This window comes from Borostomias antarcticus (assembly GCF_949987555.1).
Source record: "Borostomias antarcticus genome assembly, chromosome: 1".
NCBI lineage: Eukaryota > Metazoa > Chordata > Actinopteri > Stomiiformes > Stomiidae > Borostomias > Borostomias antarcticus.
Window position 1 is genome coordinate 47,621,411 of NC_140234.1, and position 21,197 is coordinate 47,642,607.

At 45.5% G+C, this 21,197-nt stretch overlaps 1 protein-coding gene across 1 annotated transcript in view; it reads left to right on the plus strand.

Annotated features, from left to right (window-relative positions):
* The first annotated feature begins 7,980 nt into the window (after positions 1-7,980).
* LOC311312462 (tumor necrosis factor receptor superfamily member 19-like) overlaps positions 7,981-21,197 on the plus strand; it is a 14,237-nt gene continuing 1,020 nt past the window's right edge. Inside the window, exons 1-9 of the mRNA XM_084442424.1 lie at positions 7,981-8,403; positions 9,018-9,107; positions 9,382-9,495; positions 13,360-13,538; positions 13,692-13,777; positions 19,233-19,397; positions 19,606-19,731; positions 19,956-20,058; positions 20,480-20,802. Coding sequence (XP_084298550.1) covers positions 9,042-9,107; positions 9,382-9,495; positions 13,360-13,538; positions 13,692-13,777; positions 19,233-19,397; positions 19,606-19,731; positions 19,956-20,058; positions 20,480-20,802 — 1,162 coding nt within the window. The 5' untranslated portion in view covers positions 7,981-8,403; positions 9,018-9,041. The remainder of the gene's footprint in view (positions 8,404-9,017; positions 9,108-9,381; positions 9,496-13,359; positions 13,539-13,691; positions 13,778-19,232; positions 19,398-19,605; positions 19,732-19,955; positions 20,059-20,479; positions 20,803-21,197) is intronic.

Consider the following 21,197-nt stretch of genomic DNA (forward strand, 5'->3'; position numbering starts at 1 on the left):
CATTCAAAGCATTTGCTTGTTATGTGCCGGAATACACATTCATTGGTCTTCTATCTTCTGCGCTGAGCACAGGCAAACTCCACCCGGAATAAGACTGTCGCACAAATAGGACCGTTATTTCCTTCGAAATACCTGCTCACCACCATCCTGGTATTCATGACATTGTTATTCATTTATTTCCAAAGAAAGTGATTCTTGACAGCCAATGTTGAGTCTGCAAAAGGTTTTAAACCATATTTCTCCTCGGTGCGTCTATGATAGGATACCACTGCAGTAGCCAGATCGCCGCTAGGCTGTACAGTTACTCACTTTTGTCCATCCAAGACATCGGTTTCATGGTATTCTCAAAGAGTTCACACCGTTCATTTCCACTTCGTAGGACTATCCTGAAAAGGGCAGAGATTCGTGGGCTAGTAAAATGGTTAGGCTACTTCCTAGTAATTCCTTCAAAGGCGCTGTTCTAATAATGAGCGATAGCTCCGGGGCTGTCCGCTGGTTGGACGGAGGATAGGGAGGCCACTGAACGACGGTAGTTGTAGTCTCGACTCTAGTAGCATTAGCAGTTGCGTGTAGGCTATACTGTTTACTTAGAATGTTTGAAACTAAAAGGGAAGACGCTACAATTTGTAACAATAAAGCACAATAAAGTTCGATATTGGATTAGCCTACGCGTGAGTACGCATTAGGAGAAATGTCAGGCCTATTTCAGAGCCTTCAGATGTTTTGGTTCAAGCAGCCTGGCAGTGGCATTGAACTAAAACACTGCAACCCCTCTTAATGCATGGGACTCATGTTTATGAGAATAAGGCATAATAATGTATGGGGTCATATAAGATCTGTAGAGGTCTCCACATATGTTTGTAAATGTTTTGCTATGGTTTGGTGCAGTTGCACCAGTAGAGTAGAATACATGCAACGTAGATGAATGACATCATCTATCCCAAGTCAAGGACTTTCAGCACTTGTATCTGTAGGCTACTCGTTGACATTACAGTATTTTATGCGGGTATGCATATCGTTCCAAATATCTTATATTAGCATTTTCTGAAACCAAGTGTTTCTACCAACTAAGGCTATGTACAATATTAAAATACATGTAAACAAATGCATTAACATTCATTGTGTGCGAAAAAAACGCATTTCTTAAATAAAGTCCATGCCGCAGAGAGAGCATCACTTACGTTTTAGGGCACGACTCTGTCCGCGAGCATCCTTGTTCACGCACAGTGCGGCATCTCTGCCCCGTCCTCGACACCTTCACACCCCGTATTGCGCACGTCGCTGTTTTCCATCCACAAGAGAGTCTAGAAGGGCTTCCTGAAACATCGAATGAATCTGTAGCCTATTTAGATGTTCTACGAAGCATTCCATGGAAGAGTAGCCTACATAGAACAAGTTCGGTACTGCAGGGTTCACGCACGCACCTCTTAAAGATACAGTAAATGGGCATTGGGATGGGGTGCATGGCATTGCATTGTCCAACGAATAATAACTCAAAGTAATATTTTCCTAAGAGACAGGCTAATTTTATAGAATAGAACAGCAACAGACGAGACTAGAATAGAATAGAATAGAATAGAATAGAATATGGCAATACTTTTTTCTATCTGAGGATATGTGCTTGTTAAAGGCTGAAGTAGGCTACATGGATCATTACACAAAGAAAACGGCAATCTTTCTAATAACTACAAAAGTAAAAGTCAAAAGCATGAATTGGTTTACAATCACATTCCAAGTAACTTTCTGTATCATGTATTTACTCAAACTGAAGGTGAATCATGAAAGATGCAATGACACCGTATTGCCAGTAGATGGAAACAAAGCCTAAGCCCTGGTCAGCATCTCATGCATGAAACGCTCCAGGGTGAAGAGTGGAAGATACAGTGTAGCACTGTATCTTACCACTAGATGGCGAAATCTGTATGTGTCCACCAATACATGTAGAGGTTATCTGCCGGAGACCTCAGGATGTTTTCTGCTACCTTTTTCCTCATTACTTCTTAGCCTATACCTTGGGCCATCATAAGGTGATAAAGAGCACCCCCAACTCGGCCCCGTTTGGTCTCAATGGGCCAAACATTTTCTTTTTGGGACATGTTCCTGGGGAAATTATCTAAGTGCAAATAGTATGGTAGCCTACTATAATGGCATAAATAGTCATACAAGTATGACATTTGGCAGAGAGCATCCTGACACATAAGGGAAAGCATCAAAATAAGACTGGGGCTTGCTACAACTCTTTTAAGATATCACCCACAACATCCCAAAAAGACAAAAAAAAGTAGTCTGTCCGACATCAAAATGATTATTTTTCAGCACTTTGTGGTGAATATCTATGCCTCACTTGTATATAGAAAGCTTCCCTAGTTCATAAGCTTCAATTTGAGTGCAAGATTACTTTTTTTTTTTTTTTTACCTCAAATCAAAGAAAATTTTATTTTCAGTCACTAGCCTTCCAAATGGGGGTAAGTGCAATTTCTAGTTTATAGAGAGCAATACACTCAAGTAGAAGCCAACTACCAATTGAGTCAACTTCATTTTTGTTTTTATTTCTTTTTAGAAAACAGATGGTTTTCCTTCAGTACATATATGACTGGTAGTCTAGTCACTAGTACATACAGTAGAGGACTGGTAGTCTAGCCACTACATGGATGACTGATACAGTAGTCTAGTCACTAGTACATAGTGGACTGGTAGACTAGTCAGCAGTATATAGAGGACTGGTACACTAGTCACTACTTCATAGAGGACTGGTAGATAAGTCACTATACATAGAGGGCTGGTAGTCTAGCCACTAGTGCATAGAGGACTGGGAGTTTAGCCAATAGTAAATAGAGGACTGGTAGACTACTCATTGGTACATAGAGGACTGGTAGACTAGTCACTACTTCATAGAGGACTGGTAGATTAGTTACTAGTACATAGAGGACTGGTAGTCTAGTCACTACTACATAGAGGACTGGTAGACTAGTTACTAGTACAAAGAGGACTGATAGATTAGTCTCTATACACAGAGGACTGGAAGACTAGTCACTAATACATATAGGACTGATAGACTAGTCACTTGTACATAGAGGACTGGTAGACTAGTCAATATACATAGAGGACTGATAGACTAGTCACTATACACAGACGACTGATAGTCTAGTCACTAGTACATAGAGGACTGATAGACTAGTAACTATACAGAGGACTGGTCACTAGCCAGTAGTGCATGGAGGACTAGTCAGTAGTGCATAGACGGCTAATTGACCGTCCACTAGTCACTAAGTCCTAGATTAACCCCTAGCTAGTGCATTGATTAGTCACTAGATACTGTTGCAATAGTGAATTATATTGATTATCTAAATACATGTAAAAAATATTTTTTTAAAACAGATCATACTGTCGGCCTGTAAATTTCCATGATGTATGTCTAATGTGTTGATGTCAAATTTGTGTTTAAAGAGATCGAAGCAGATTAACCTTTAAGATGATTTGTATAGTTTGTTGCTACATTTATTACATATCTGTACACACCCTTAGCCTAATACTTGGTTGATGCACCTTTGGCAGCAATTACAGCTCCAAGGCGTCTTGGGAAATTGGCCATTCCAATTGACATACCCTTGCAAGCTCGGTCAGGTTGGAGGTTGGAGCCATTTTCAGCTCTTTCTACAGATGTTCAATTGGATTCAGGTCTGGCCTCTGGCTGGGCCACTCAAGGACATTCACAGACGCCTTTTGGCAAACTCCAAGCAGACTGTCATATGCCTTTTACTAAGGAGTGGCTTCCATCTGGCCACTCTACCATAAAGGCCTGATTGGTGGAATGCTGCCTGGATGGTTGATCTTCTGGAAGGTTCTCCCATCTCCACAAGGATATGCTGTAGCTCTGTCAGAGTGACCCTCGGGTTCCTGCTCACCCTTCTGGCCAAGGCTCGTCTTCCCCGATTGCTCAGTTTGGCCGGGCGGCCAGGTCTAGGAAGAGTCTTCAGTTGTTAGTTGTAAGTTGTAGGAAGAACCCGCACACCGACTGTAGTTTAAAAGACTTCTTTATTGAGCAACGTTTCGATCCAGAAGGATCGAAACATTGCTCAATAAAGAAATCTTTTAAACTACAGTTGGTGTGCGGGTTCTACTTACAACTTATGACTCATCTTTAGCACCCATTGCCGATGTGCGTATTATATATCTCTCAACTAGGAAGAGTCTTCGTCATCATCCGCTTATCTGGGGCCAGGTCGCGGAGGCAGCAGTTCCAGCAGAGGGCCCCAGACATCCCTTTCCCTAGCAACATCAACTGCTTGGGGAAACTTTAGCTGCTCACAGGCCAGTGTGGAGATGTAATTCCGCCACCTGGTCCTGGGTCTGCCCTGTGGCGTCCTCCATGCTGGACATGCCTGGAACACCTCCCTAGGGAGGCACACAGGAGGCATACTAACTAGATGCCCGAACCACCTCAACTGGTTCCTTTCGACGCAAAAGAGCAGCGGCTCTACTCCGAGTCTCTAACGGATTAATGAACTTCTCACCTGATCTCTAAGGGAGACACCAGCCACCCTCCTGAGAAAACTCATCTCAGCTGCTTGTATCCTTAATCTCGTTCTTTCGGTCATGACCGATCCTTCATGACCATAGGTGAGAGTAGGAACTAAGATCCGGTAGATCGAGAGCTTTGCCTTTCATCTCAGCTCTCTTTTCGTCACAACAGTGCGGTAAAGCGATTGCAGAACCGCTCCTGCTGCTCCAACTCTCTGGCCAAACTCCCGCTCCATAGTCCCCTCACTCATGAACAAGACCCCCAGATACTTGAACTCCTTCACTTGGGGTAAGGACTCATTCCTTACTTGGAGTGGACAATCCACCGGTTTCCTGCTAAGAACCCTGGCCTCAGATTTAGAGGTGCTGATTTTCATCCCAGCCGCTTCGCACTCGGCTGCAAACCGATCCAGGGATTGCTGGAGGTCACAGGCCGAAGATGTCATCAGGACCACATCATCTGCAAAAGGCAGTGACGCGATCCCCAGCTCACCGAACTGCAAACCCGCTCCCCATCTGCCATAGCTCATCATAGGGAGGGGTTGTCCAGGATGGACTTCAGTTTGGCCCTCATCCTCCTCTACACCACAGCCTCCAAACTGTCCATTTGTTGCTAGAGCTGTCCGTCCTCACCAGCTTGTTCAGTTTGATTGTCTTCCTAGGCCTGGTGTTGCCTCTCCAGCATGCTATGGCAAAGAATAGTGTTCTGGCTACCACAGACTGGTAGAACATCTGCAGCAATGAAGCGTGAGAGTACGCACAACTCCTGGTTTCAATGAACAATCACGGGTGCCCGATAGGGAGATACAGTGAATAAAGAAGACAACCGGCACTCACGAGATAGACAGTATAGTCTTTAATGTTTGCATGGGCAAACGGATGCGTTTCGGCCTTAAGCAATCATCAGCTGAAGGCTTAAGGCTGAAACGCGTCCGTTTTCCCATTTCAACTTTGAAGACTATACTGTCTATCTCATGAGTGCCAGTTCTCTTCTTTATTCAGAACATCCGCAGCAGCCTGCTACACACATCAAAGGACCTGCGCTGAACAGTCTGCTCTGTCCTTTCCTATAAAGTGCATCAGTGTTGTCCGACCAGTCCAGTTTGTTGTTCAAGTACACTCCCAGGAACTTGTATGAGTCCACCATCTCAATTTTCTCCCCCTGGATGGTGATGGGGGTTGGGGGCCTCTTGTTCCTTCTGAAGTCCACCACCAACTCCTTGGTCTTGGTCTTGCTGATGTTGAGTTGGAGCTGGTTCTCCTCACCATGGTCCTCCAGACCATCTAACGAATCTCCTGACCACATCCCTGTACTCTTCCTCTACGTTCTCACTGATGCAGCCCACGATAGAGGAGTAGTCTGAGAACTTCTGGAGGTTATACATCAGTCCTCTAGTGTAGTCTATCAGTCCTCTATGTATAGTGACTAGTCTACCAGTCCTCTATGTATTAGAGACTAGTCTACCAGTCCTCTATGTACTAGTGACTAGTCTACCAGTCCTCTATGTACTAGTGACTAGTCTACCAGTCCTCTATGTATTAGTGACTAGTCTATCAGTCCTCTATGTACTAGTGACTAGTCTATCACTCCTCTATGTATAAAGACTAGTCTACCAGTCCTCTATGTACTAGTGGCTAGACTACCAGTCCTCTATGTACTCTATGTAATAATCATTTGAGAGTTGAGACTTTGCCTGGCGGACAGTACTTTCTTTTGTCTTTTTGAAGATGTTGTGGGTGATATCTTCAAATAGAGTTGCAGCAAGCCCTGAAATATTTTGTCCTGCTTTCCCCTGTGTCAGGATACTCTCTTCCAAATGTCATACTTCTATGACTTTTTATGCCATTGTAGAAGCTTAATATTTGCAATTATATAATTACACCAGGACCATGTCCCAAAATGTTTTTTGGGGCCCCCTGATCAACTTGTGATGGCCCAAGGTATAGGCTAACAAAGAATAACACCAGAACCATCCTGAGGGCTTCTCCTGGCTCTCTGCCTTTTAGTCTATGTAGGGGTGAACCAAAAGTAACACTTTTCAGTGGTGGCTCCTCTAGACCAAACAATGAAAACAGGCTGCATATTAAAAGAGAGGAATAGTTGAGGGTTTGTGGACAGTGATAAGTGAATAGTTGACAGTCTATGTTGTGAATTAATCCCATAACACATTACAGGACTGCCATGATGAACTGTAACAGTGCAATGTAAAACTGAAAGTATTATAAAAATAATAAAAAATCTACAGTAGTTGAAATGACGGAACATTACACATGTATTCAATAAATAATTTGTTATTAACACATGCAAGAACAACAATCAGCTAATGACACCAACATTAAAGTGGACAACACCTTAGCTACAATGCTACACGTTTGCACAATCATGAATGACACAAATTTTCCTGAAACTGGTCTACAACAAGCCCAGACATGTAGCCTGAACTAACTGTCCACTTCAGCTGTAAATCTGAACTTTCAACCACCCACCCACCCGCCCCCACCCCCCGCCCCACCCCCTCTCTCTCTCTCTCTCCTTCAAATGTTCAGTCTATTGTAAAGGTTAATAACATTTTATTTAGGTTATAATGTTCATTAGGTACATTACAATCATTACAGACATACTTACGTGTCACTGTATTGGCTTTGTATGTTGTGTTGTTTTAACCTTGTTTAACATGGTGTAACTTTTATTGCTGCTTTCTTGGCCAGGGATCCTTCGAAAAAGAGACTTGTTCTCAAAGGAACTCCCTGGTAAAATAAAGGTTGAATAAAAATAAAATTATAAATAAATACAATTAAGCAGACACTTTTATCCAAAGTGACTTACAATAGGTTAATTTTAACGTAGGAAGTCAGTGCCTATTACTAGGCTACTCACCAGAGCTCACTAATCTGTAGGCCTATCTCCTAATCTCCTTACAGGTAACGCATATTAGATGTTTGTAGCTAGTTGATTGTTGTGGCTGTAGAAAGTTATGGTTTGGTCAGTCTATTTCATCAATATTTCAAGTTGTGAGGTGATGATTTGTGAATGTTAATTCAGCCAAGTTGAACCATAACCATAACATTTACGATCTCAAGATTGTTTATTAAACTATGAACTATACCTAGAGGTCTACCATCAGTTTACAAACTTTTCATAAGGCAGCTTTATCAAGGGAAGGCTTTCCAAACTGACCACCATAAAGTCAAGCCAGTTTTGCTCTCCCTGTTTGTTAACTTTCTGGTACCGACTTCCTCTCCGCAGGCTGCAGACAGTAACAGGCCGGCCAATCCTCGACCAGCGGGTGACGTCATGGCATCTGCAGCTCGTTGAGATGAAAGGGAATGTTGAGGGCTGAGCTCGACTTCAAACCAGATCCTGGCATCAAACAGCCAGCCCTCAGATAAACCAAACAAACAGAGCGAGGATCCCACAGAGGGAGGCGGCGCTGCTGGGGAGAGGGATGGCTTGCCGTTTCAAAGCGGAATAACAAGTCCTCGACTACTTGCTCTCTTCAGACTTTTGCATCCCTATACATATAGCAATAGTATCGAAACTTGTTGACTTGATTGTCATAAAGTCATAATGATCTATTTGGAGCGCTATTAGTGCCCAAGCATTTGGCTGCGCTTTGATGTAGCTGCAGATCAGAGATCAGATTACATGCGTTAGATCGCAGCCACCCCTCGCCTTTGATCCCCGCGCTGATTTTGTCCTCAATCCGGTGCTTCTCCTGGACTAGAGCGGAGCGGCGCAGGCGAGCACGACGGCGGGCTGGAGTGGTCTGGAGCCCGGTGCACAACGCTCAAGAGGTATCGGGCTGAAACTACAATCGCACTACCGGAGGAAACGATCATCAAAGACCCGACTAATGTACCATTAACCTACATTTTTATCAGGTAGGCACTATCTAGGCAATCTAAATCACTGAGGGTGATAGTTTCTGAAGGGGCTGTATTCCCTCAAATGAAACCATATAGCCTGGAAGATGGAAGTAGCCTACTTATTAGTTAGAATTGACCTGCCATGTCATTGAACATAGAATTACTGTTGCATTGATATTAATTACTGCATCATGAACACTGGGTTATCCCTGCGTTAAAATGACAAATTCCCAGCAATATGTAGCCTATAAAAAAGGTGAAACCAATATGAATCATTTTCTCTCTATATACAGTAATACAATCAACCCTGTTCATATGTAGCATAGTCAGTGTCACAACCATTTTTCATCCATGTGTAATGACACGACGTTATATTTTTGGTCAACGAGCCTGACCCGTTATTTATTCATCCGTTAATTAACATAATATAGGATTCACCTGTCTGTCACTGTGAATTTTGAATAGATTAATAGATTATGTATGACTTTGCTTGATTTGATTACTAGTGAAGTTGGATACATTTTTGGTTAAAGTTTAAATAGTCTCTGTCAATAAAGTTGTGCTAGAGTAAACATGCTAGAGTAAACCTCTGATTATGTCCATTTACCATGCATCTCCTTTTTCAACAGTTACCCAAGCAACAGCCCCTAAAAATGGCCTGGATACTTGGACACAGCTGCTTACTTGTACTGTCATTGCACATTATATGCTCATCGCTGGTAAGGCATTGAATTCATCTTAGCTTCAGTCATCTTAGACAACAAAATGCAATATTATCTGTAATTGTTATGCTTCTCATAATGGTCAGTTATGGCTGTGGACATATACAGAATACAAATATGGTTGAGCAACAGTACAGAACTTAAATCAAGGGGGAGTCAAAGCCGGTTGGGGGATTACGACCGCTCTGGATTCAGCCCACATTATCTCTCACTGATGAAAGCAGGAATCCCTGGCTGGCCGGTATCAGATTGCTGTTGTTGCTTCTCTCAGGTTCCAGCGAGTGCAGAGGAAGAGAGCAGAGACTGCAGGGAACAGGAGTACAAGGACCCGCTCGGGAGCTGCAGACCCTGCAGGCAGTGCGATGCAGGACAGGAGCTGTCAAAGGTTTGGGACCTTTTGGAATAATGCACAGGCTTGGCTTTAAAACAAATTAATTTGTGCTATTGATGCCTGCAGTGCAGTGCATACTGTACAGTATGTGAATGACCTGGACTTTATATGTGAATTCTATTCAGAATCAGAGGAAATGTGTCACTTTGACCTTTCCCTAGTACTAATTTACTCACCACCACCGTTTAGAGGAAAATATTTGCCTTGATCTGTGAAAAGGAAAGCTGCTCTAAAACTGTGATAAAAGCGATCTTATTAGGTCTCTTCGATGAGCTGAATAACCTCTGTAAAACAAAACTCCTGAAAAAAGTTATTTATTGCTTCCTCTCTTTCATGGAGAAAAAGGCCAAAGCGTTATTACCTTTTGTAGAACACCGACCCCCCTTTAATCAGTTACACCCATACTTTTGACTTTCTGTAGCTGAATGGAACCCTTTGCCCCCCCCCTCCCCTTCCCCCCCCCACCACACACACACACACACACACACACACACACACACACACACACACACACACACACACATTCCCTGTCCAACTTATTGTCTTCATTGTTTGAGAGAAACCATGCATAAACTTGCAGTACACTGAGAGCTGGGCATACCTTCTTTCACCAGCCTTGCCATTGCAAAAGACAGATTTCTGGGTGCTAGCTAAGTATAAATGGCCAGGAGGTGCACGGGAAAAGTTAGTCAGCCAATAACCAAGCCAGAACTTAGTCAACCATCTAAAGGCAATACTGTTCTCAGTATTGTCTTGTTCTCAGGTAAGCACCGGCTTTAACTCTCTTTCGACATCTGTCGAGCTCATGAATTTCAACTAGGTTACTTTTATCTTGGTTCACATGGACATGGTGGTGTGCCTCAGTAGACCTCATGTTCCTCTGCCATTTTAACAGGCATGAATGCTGGATGCCCTGGGGTCCTAGTTAATGATTGTTGGCCTTGTTCGTTCTGCTAGTAGCGGGACGCCGTCTCACTGTGGATCTATGAACAGTGGAGGAGTGCACCTCAGTGAGGAGTGAGACTTGTGGCACAAATCCACAAGGAATTTCCTTTATAGCTCTCTGAGGAAGTCTGCTGTGGAAGTCTGCTGTGAGCTCACAAACATGAATGAGCTTTTCTCCCCCCAGCTTGAAGCACCACCTACGCAGTCGGAAAGTCCTTCATCAAACATTGGTTTGTAGGTCTGATCACTACATCAATAGCATCCTACCTAGGTATTTTGCCATGTCGCTTGGCCTATCAAACAAGCAGGGGTATAGTAGTTGGCTCCGTAGTGCATGATGGAAACTAGTGCATTGCGCATCGGCAAAAAGGCGAGATCCCTTTGATGTGGAGACTGGAGAGAGACACTAAAACGTTTCCTTCTCCAGCCGAGGGTAAAAGTTGCGAGCTGGCATAGAAGAAAGCGTGTGAGGGGAATGTAAGATGGCACACTGCGATAGACAAACTCACATTGTTTCCCTGGCTTGTTCATTAGCAGATCAGATGACTGGCCTCCACTGGAGGCTCTTGTGATTCCCTCTTAATCTCGGAAATATCTCTCTGCCTGAACACGCTTCAACCCCAGCCAGCTCTCTCTCTCTCTCTCTCTCCCTCTCTCCCTTGGCCCGTCTCTCTGCATGTCTCCATCTCTCTTAGTTAGACTGCCTCTCCCTCTCCCCCCTCCCCCCCCCCCTCTCTCTCACCCATTCGTCCACTGTTCAACACTAGCTTTTTTGTTTGACTTGGCATTCTCACCAAACCTAGATCTGAAGATATGGATAGTGATATTAGACTTGTAAGCACTGGCTCATGTTGAGGATACAGTAAATAACCCAACATTATGCAGATGATAAGTGATGACTCACTTGAGAAAGCTGAATTTTTTAATTTATTTATATGTTTTGGTCAATCTCAACCAAACAGACAGAACAGGCTATCACTGTAAATATGAATGCTCTTAATTAACCAGCTTAGAACGAAAAACGGTTAAATGAAATTGAAAAAATCAAAAGCCCACATTGAACATTATCTTCACAGTTACTGTATTTATATGGCAAGTTAAGTTGCTACTTTATCTTCCAGATATGTTACCTCTATGCAGTTAGGGTGTGAGATCTGTCCTGTTATCATGGACAAAGTACTGAAAGAGATACTGTAACATAAAGAGATGCACAGGGTTGCCCGGAACGGAGTGGGCGAGATGTTGGCTGAGAGCTCCTATTCCTCTGTGCCCTGCCCTGTGTACGTGGCAGCAGCCCCTTTCCTGCCACATGGGCAGAGTCGCTGCCAGCGCCGGGCTTTGTGGGGACGGCTGAATCCTCCCCAGGGCCCCTTCATCTGGAAATGGGACACTCTGGCAGTCCCAAACCCCCAGGCTCCCAGGGCTCGGCTACCTCGCCTGCGTCTCTGCACTTGATTATATCTCTCTAGGAAGGCAGCATTGTGCCCTCCCAGGTTCTAACCATGAAAGGCCAGACTTTCTTTACTTCCTCCTTGGTCACTCATCATCATCATCATCACCCCCCTGCCCCTGCATCTGTCTCACTCTTAATCTCTCTCTCTCTCTCCCTGTTCCCGGCCCTGTGTTGCTGCTGTAGAGCAGGTCCTTATACGGCGAGCCCACATCCACAGCTGCGGCCCCGCCCTGGCCCTCCTGTGGCCAGAGTCCGCCCCGAGGTCCGGTGTCGGCACATATGTTTGGCTGAAAGGACCGAATTCCTCATCTTCTGCCCCGACTCCGTGGTGCCATCACTCGATCGCATCTTCGCCTCGCACGTTGTCTCAACCCCCCCCCCACCCCACCCCCTTCGGCCCCTGTGCCCACATTCCAGCGCGGCCGCATGCCCAGGCGGTGAAACGAGACACGGGCGAAGAGAGAGGCGCGCTGTTTGAAGCCGACCTTCACGTTAATGATATATGAGCCCACCCAATCCCCAGCCCCCTGGGCAGCTGCTGCACACAATACAATGAGTGATGTCATTCCAGCAGGCTCCTCTTACTTGCCGTGGGATAGGATGATCAGCAGGAATGTAAATGTCCCTGGATGACCACAGGAAATCAAGGTTGCCACTCGCCCCCTCTGTGGGCTGGGGAGACCTGATCCTGTGTTGACCAGGGTTAACTGTACTGCGTGCAGTAGTTCAATGACCCGTGCGATGATTAAAAATACATTTCAGTGATATTATAATGAGCGGTGTTTCATCATCGTTTTTTAATTTCTTGTTTTGTTTTTTTGTGTCCGTTTTTACTTCATTTTTTGCTAGTAGGTCCAAATTGATATTTTGAGGGTAAAAGGCACATTTGAAAGCTCACAAATATCTTGCATTTTATTATTTTATCTTGACAACAAAGCGGATGGGTTTTAGATCACTCATTCAGTAATGGGATGCTGTGCTTTTTAAGTGCAGCTCATTGTAGGGGGCAGAAGAGGTATTCATCTTCTTACGCTTGTGTACCTCTCCATAATCCTCTCCCCTGGCTAACTGAGGACCTGCCTTCACCAACCGGCCTCTCAATCACCAGCACCCTCACCGGGTCGGCTCGGAGAGAGCGAGTCGGAACAAAAACCCAGCAATAAATTTGCAATAATACAACAGTGGGTGTCCCCAAGGGCCTTTATAATTCAAATGGATGGCCATTCTTGGGTCTGCAGCGGAAGCCCCTCTCATTGATTCTGTGAGAGTCAGGGAGATTATTGCCAGTGTAAAATAGACTCTCGAAAGAGGCAGCCTATTGTTCCCTTCCTATCCTGCGAGCCAAGATCATTCTTCAATTCCAGACCCCTGGTAGTCCGCATTCACAGCCTTTCTCCCGCTGCCCCCCCCCCTCCAGTCCAACCTCTTACCCAGGGGATTTCTCCCCTTAATCCCCCCAGGAATGTGGCTTTGGTTACGGAGAGGATGCCCGGTGCGTGCCCTGCCGGAGCAGCCGCTTCAAAGAGGACCGGAGCCTGCAGAAGTGCAAGCCGTGCCTGGACTGCGCCCTCATTAACCGCTTCCAGAAGGGCAACTGTTCCACCACCAGCAATGCTGTCTGTGGGGATTGTCTGCCTGGGTAAGTCAATCACTAAAAAACTATACCATCACGCAAACGATATCTATCTTGTACATTCAATAATGCTCAATGCAACTGGTTCAATAGTGTGCACAACTAAGGGGATTAATGGTCAAATTCACATTGTAATTAAATATCTGTTGTGTTTAATAGATTTTACCGCAAAACGAAGCTAAGTGGATTCCAGGACATGGAGTGTATCCCCTGTGGAGACCCTCCGCCTCCATATGAACCACACTGTGAGTTATCATTCACTAACGTTAAGTAACATTAATCCAACCTCTGTAAAATGTCTTCAGTTACTCGAACCATTCGAATCAGGCCAAGGAATGTACAAGGTGATATTTGAGAAGAAAGAAAGATGAACAAAACCTTGAATGAGAACAGTCATTCAGCTGCTCAAAATGTTGAACTCGGGACCAACTGTACAACCATGACCATAAACATATCATACAGTAATGCCACAACAAAGCACATACCTTCCTCTAAAACATGCTGCTACTGGGTCCTGGGAGAAACCAGAGCCCACAGCCCCCAATGGGTGGAGAAAAAAAAATCATAGTTCATTCACTCCTCATTGAGCCAGCAAGCAATGTTTTATGACCAAATAAATGCTTCTTTTTTTTTTACAAGCAAGGCTATGAAAGCCGAAATGGATACTGCTAGCATAATACCCAGTCTGGCCAGGACTGGATCATTTTAGCTTTTGGCCATGTTAACCACCGTTACTGCTTTGTTCTCGGTCACTGACTGAAGGAATTCATCCTTTGTTTGGGCCACTTATCATAAGGGACAAAACAATTCGAAATGGCACACTTTTAATGATCATACTTCTTTTCAGTTGGTCTGGGAGTGGTCTTATGTCAAACAGTGTTGATAGATAGCATATTAACCTCTAGAACATTCTTAAACGGTGCAGCAATTTAGTACCACGTTATGCTTACCCATAGAGGTATTTATTTAAAGGGAAGGGGCGTTCTGTTCACAAAGTAGGGGATTGAATTCCAGTAGGCCACACATCTAATTACCATCCCCTTTTTCCGGCCATTAAGAGTGCTTAAGTATAACCTTATGATTTTAGGCACTCACACAAAGCGAGTGGGCCAGCTAACTTATACCTTTGGTAATTGAGTGTGACTTCCTGATCGTTGGAGGCTGCAGATGTTTCTGTAGACTTTTTGGCAGCGAGTGGGTACGAGCGGGCCCAGCCAGGTTTAGCACCCCTCTGTTAGATCAAAACTTCTCCGGGATCACAGACCACTCGCAAAATGCGCTGAGTCTTCGCTCCTCCCCCAGATGTACTGTAGAGAATTCTGACTTGGGACGCATTGCGTGAAGCCATGTTACAACCCCCTGTTGGGGACTCAGTCTTACATTGTTCTGCTGTTGCTGTAGTTGGATGGGAGGATGACAATGCATTCAAATAAAACAAATGCATTATCAGTAAAATTAAGCCAGTGTATTGCTCTGCCATACACACATTCCATGAAGATTTGCACAGGGACATCCAAGTTCCGTCTGTCTGTGCTGTTGGTCTGGTGTTCCTCCCCGTCTGTCTCTCTGTCTGTCTGTCTGCCTGTGTCTCTCTGTCTGCCTGCCCGTCTGTCTGTCTGCTTGTCTGTCTGTCTGCCTGTCTGTCTGTCTGTCTGTCTGTCTGCCTGCCCGTCTGTCTGTCTGCTTGTCTGTCTGTCTGTCTGTCTGTCTGTCTGTCGGTCTGTCTCTCTGCCTGCCTGCCAGCCTGTCTCTCTGTCTGCCTGCAAAGTCTTTCTTTCTGTCTGTGAGTCTTTCTGCCTGCGTGTCTGTCTTCCTGTGTATGTGTGTCTGTCTGCCTAGCCATTTTGATAACAGAGGCCCCGTGAAACAAAATGGCCATTGTGTCACGGAGCAGATAGTTGCTACGGAGAGTCTCGGTGGAACGCTTCCAAATGTTTGTACGTGTCGCTCCCTCCTCCCCTCCTCCTGCAGTGTTATCTCGGGGAGGGTGGTGAAAACTTAAAGGGCAGATCGTTCTAATAGGCCACACTGGCCCGGGGCGACACTGCAGCTGTGCAGCGGGGGCCTCTGTCAGAGACGGCCGTAAATCTCCACACACTCCCCTTCTCCCGGCCCGTTTCTGGAACAGAGAATTGAGATTGTGTTTTATGGATTCCTTCGGCCCACTTTAACGCGTTTCATCTGCTGGAGTTTTTTTTGTGGGCTCCTTCTTCAGTGTCACGGTAGAGAGTTGTAAAAGTTGGCTGTAGAAAGCGTGTGGCTGCCAGCCCACCCATCCCCGCTCCGCCATTTTTATTCATTCCAAACAGATTTACGCCGAGGTCATGTGGGAATTGTGTCTGTCAGTCCGGTAATAGAAAAAGAAAAAGCTTGGATTAGTTTTTTTTAATTTTTACTCAAATCACATTCCCCTCACATTCAAGTTATTTTGTTTGGAGGCCTCACATCAGAGAACTCCAGATTTTTAGGTACTTCTATTCCAACCCAGGATTTTCCAGCATGCACAAAGAAAGTTGGCCCCATTTCATTTGAAGCAATTCAGTGCAAATGTCACAAGCACGCAGGCCAGCCCGTTGAAAGACAAGAGTCTCTTATCAATTGTTTTACACGCTACTGTAATGCTTTTCCTAGAGATAGGGCCTGTGGCAAGGGCTTCTCAAAGAAACGAAAACCTGACCTCAGTGATATCCCCAGTTCTTTCATCGTTGTAACTTTTAGACAGCTTGATCTCAACATTTCTCTTCTTCTGTATCGTTCCTCACTTCAAAGGCTCAAAGGCTCAACCCACTGACTGTCCTGTACAGAACGTACCAGACTGGCAGCTTGCAGGAAATTATCTCCATTAAATTGCCTACGAGCACAAGCCAAGCGAGATCAGTGAACGTTCAAAACAACTCCACCAACGTTCAGTCACCTTCGTGCCACTCAGGACGTGGCAGGAGTGATGTGTTCAGGCTCAGGCCAGCAGAGCCTTATGGAATTATCCTTGCAAATGTTGAAACTGCAACCAAGTGGCAATATTAGATTGTTGTTGTTACAACCTTAAAGCAGGCCTTGGCTTTGAATATGACAGGAGGATCAATTTTACCAAAAAGACAAATTCTTGGGTCTTTTTCTATTGGCTGTCGTTCCAATGACATCATCAAACTTCCATAAATTTAAGGCAATTAGTGAAACAAATGAGTTAACCATTCAGAATTCACCATTGATAGGCCAGAGTTCCTTTGTTCTTTGGGGTCTGTTATACAAAAGCATGAGTTTGGCATTCTCCAAAGGCAACACAAGAGAAAGCATACAGTACTCTATCAAATGCAGCAGTTTATTGGCAGAGTGCAGTGGGGAGATAAGATCGGCAGGTGAGCCCTCTTCAACAGGGCCTTTATCTGTGTTTGCTGCAGCTGTTGGTCCCTGATAAGACCTGACATTGGTGGTGTGACAGAGATGCCCAGTTTGGGAGGACTGCTGTAGCTGGATCCAGAGACCTTCTCTCCCACGAGTGATAGTAGGAAAAATGTTGTGAGGAATTTCTTTCACTGTGGTAGACCAATGCTGGACAGTATAGTTCAGCCTGTATCCTTCTGCAGGCTGTGTGGATGGAACTGAAGCTGTTATCACCTGTTTACAACTTAAAGGGGTACAGTAGTGTACTATTTTAAACATTTGGCCCTATTTGTGGTCTGTCTACCATGAACCTGAAACATAGGGCCCATAATTTTACTGATTGTTCCAGTATTGAGCTAGTATGTATGTATCGCAATCTGAATGTTTTTACATGTTTGGCATGGCTTGAACGTTAGCATTCCCCTGGCGCTTGTTTTCACTGTTCCCACAGAGGACTATGTGCAAGTTATTCCAAACACCTAAAAATATTCGGATTGCAATACATTTCACAGGAGAGCATACTGAGACTGGTAAGATTACACCCTGTGCGTCCCATCTCAGAAAAGCACATTCATCATAGTTTTTCAACACATTTACATATTGCCCATTGACTTCCATTGTAGCCTAGAGAGAGCCTGCATAAAAACCGCAGCTAGCTCAATACTGGAACAATCAGTGAAATTATGGGCTCTGTTTCGAGTTCATGGTAGACAGACCACAAATCGGGCTGAATGTCCAAAATAGCACACTACCCCTTTAAGTTTAAATACTTATTTATTTAGTCCTTAGGTCAAACTGAATTTGGAAAATTTTATATGACTGTGCCAGTGGCTTGGGATAAAAAAAAAAAAAAAAAAGTATTGTTCAGATGGAATGCTAAAATACCCTTATCCCCTATCCCCTTGAATATAAAAAAGCTAGCTGAAGCTAAAGTAATGTTTACACTGCATCACAAAGAGCTCCTGAATCCGAAACGGCTGTACTCACTTTGCTCGATGATTAATATACTGAAAAGCAAACAGCGATTGAAGGGGTCTATTGAAAGATTTTTTCTTTCAAACAAACAGTCGTTTATAGTATTTGATAAATATTCAGCTTATCTTACACAATTAGTTTTTCTCAATGGTGGGCGGGTTGCCAGTCTCTCAGTTTCATAGTAGGTGTAGAACTACCCTTCTCCAGGAGTTGGTTGCACCATGTCGTACTAAGTGCAAACTAACCCTAGTTAGGCTATACGTAGTGTCAAGATTTAGTCACTACTAAATTCAAATGGGTTGCAGCACTCACTCTAGTTATTACGTAGAGCTTAGTAACTACTAAATATTTATACATACACCTTGCTCTCTACATAAATCTACACCTACTTGCTATGGCTTAGCATGCTCTGCTATGCCTCAGTATGTCCTGCGGTAGGAGGCCACGACTGTTCAATAAGATAAGTATTATTGACAGTCATGATGACTAAATTATATATTGATCAAAAATGTGGCCTCACTAATATCAACTGGTATAAATGACCAAATAAATTTAGCATTTAACAGATAGTTGCAACAGAGGACCTTTAAACCGTATCATGTGATTTCAAAGTTATAATTTCCAGCATATTATATATTAAGCCCTGATGTTCCATCTTCGTGGGAACGGATAATAAAAAGTCCTTCTCAAGGCCGAAACTCCTAATGTGGGAGTGTGTGAACAGTCTGGGATTGGTGGTGCAGCAGACAGTGACATCAGATTTCCCCCTGGGCCTGTGGCAGTAGCAGCTGCAGTCTTAGGATCAACGCACGCACATACACGCACACATACTGTACACACACGCACGCACACACACACACACACACACACACACACACTCACCCGAAGGCTTATTTCAAATGTCTGTCTGGCTGGACTACCTCTCGCCTTGACTTAATGACAGGCCTGTCTGAATGGCATGTGAGGACTTTGGGGTAGGGGAAGACAAATGACTGTAACTCATCTTCTAGTGGGAGGGGGGGAGAGAGAGAGAGAGAGAGAGAGAGAGAGAGAGAGAGAGAGGGATGGGGTACAGGAAGAGAGAAAAGGGGAGAGGGAGAGAGAGAGAGAGAGAGAGAGAGTGACAAGGAATTACTATCTTTGTCCAGAAAAAGTTCATATCTACTCCAGACATTCTGCCTTTAAAAGGCTGCTGGTGTTTGAGAACAAGCTGTACAGTATACCAGTGAAAGACCGATCTAGACAACAATGCCACATTTAAAACAAACAAACGCTCCACACCTTTGCACCGGTCGTAACATCCCCGGTTATTGTTGTTTCTGTCTTTCTCCTCGGACACCGCAGGCAGCGGGCGGGTGAACCTGGTGCCCATCCCCTCGGTGGTGACCAGCCCCAGGGACATGGCCCTGGCAGCGGTCATCTGCAGCGCCCTGGCCACCGTCATGCTGGCACTGCTCATCCTCTGTGTTATCTACTGCAAGAGACAGCTTCTGGAGAAGAAGCCCAGTGGTGAGTCATATCTCTACACACACACACACACACACACACGCACGCACATGCACAAACACAGTATACCCCGAAAGGGAGCTGAACTCTCATACAGAACCGGATGTCCAACCTATGGCTTTTCTACAGGAACATGCGCAGAAACGCAACTGTACTGCATCTGTTTGTTTTCTCTGACATTGTGTCCGTCGGTCCGTCTGTCCATCCCCAGCGTCTCTGAGGGCCCAGGACGGTCCGTACAGCGGGGCAGAGTTGTCCTGTCTGGAGCGAGGGAGGCTCCACGACTTCCACCAGAGACCCTGCTGCCAGTGTCACCTGGGCCCGGGACACACCTGTGGTAGGTTCTGGAACGGGTGGGCATCTATACCAGGGTGACCTGTCTGAAACATGCTACGGCTGTGAGAGCCGACATCCCGGTGCACATGCTTAGTATATTTTAACTGGTTACTATGAATGTCGTACTGCGTTATTAGGGGAACACAGTTCTTTGTTTTACCGGTGTGCCCCTTCAGGTATTAGAGGGTTGTTAGTGACTGGGTGGCTGCTGTGTGACCCCCGCAGGTCCCGTCCACCTGATCCCCTCGCTGTGCTGCGACGAGAGCTGCAGTTTGGGGAGGAGCAGCGACACCAGCCCCTTCCAGTCCCAGAACAGCCTCAACCAGGGGTCAGTCGGTAGCACCGCGCTGCACCATCACTTAGCACCGTGTCACATCCACAACCCGTTAACACAGCAGTCGGCGGCCTTTCGCAAATTACGTTGCAGCGGTCTATGGGAGAGCGCGTTGTTCAGAACGTCTCAATCCCAAAGAATGTTTACGAATGTAAATACATTTGCTATCGTCCGATGAAAACCCAGGAAGACCAAGGTAGGCTATAGAGCCTCTCGCTGCGTTGTGTCAAGTTGAGCCAGAGCAACATTCTTTTACGAGGGCCAGGCCAGCAACAGGCTTGTTATGATGTTCCGTGGGGGCTGTAGTGTAGCTGTACGTGGAGCCTCGGTCTACGCGGCTGGGAGAGATTAATGCTGCCGACTCTGGCCTTCCTGACCACCCCCCCCCCTCCTCCCTCCCACTCTCTCTCTGCAGATATGTAAACCCCATGGACGAGCTCACTCCGGCCTATCTGGGAGAACACGCGGACGACTCCCTCTCCAGAGAGACCCGGCCGCTGGCGCTGCACGAGGACGGCGCCGGCGGACACCTCGGACCGCTCCGCCACGACCAGGAACCCGCGGGGGGGAGGGGTCAGGCGGAGGATGAGGCAGAGGAGAGCGAGGAGGAAGGCGGAGGACGCAGATCGAGGGGGGATGCCGAGGGGGGCCCACCGGAACGGGCCACAGGGCACTACGAGGACGACGGTGCCCTGACCGAGGTCCTGCTCCCAAAACAGCAGCCATCTTCACTGGAAGGTGAGTCCGCTGTCATCCGACAGGCCGACCACGAAAGACAGACATAATGGATCCCATTGTGTATGGTATACACAAACATGAAGGTTCCCAGGCAGTACATTTACCTCAGCCAGTCTGCATCCATTGCCGTGGTTGAGCCAAGGCATTGAGTGATCAACAAACAGATGAATCTTCACTGTGTCAAGGAAGGAGGGGAGTATGTGAGCGCAAACACTTTTCTTAAGCTCAGGAAACTTAAAGGCCTTAGGTAAACTCAGGAAAGTACAGAGCTGTGAAGAAAAATCTCTGCTTCTCTCCCTCCTCAAAAACAAATTCTCCTGCACTCCACACCACATAGGCACTCATAAGAAATAGTTCATTGAGCAACAGCTTGTTTATACACACAGAACCAGTTG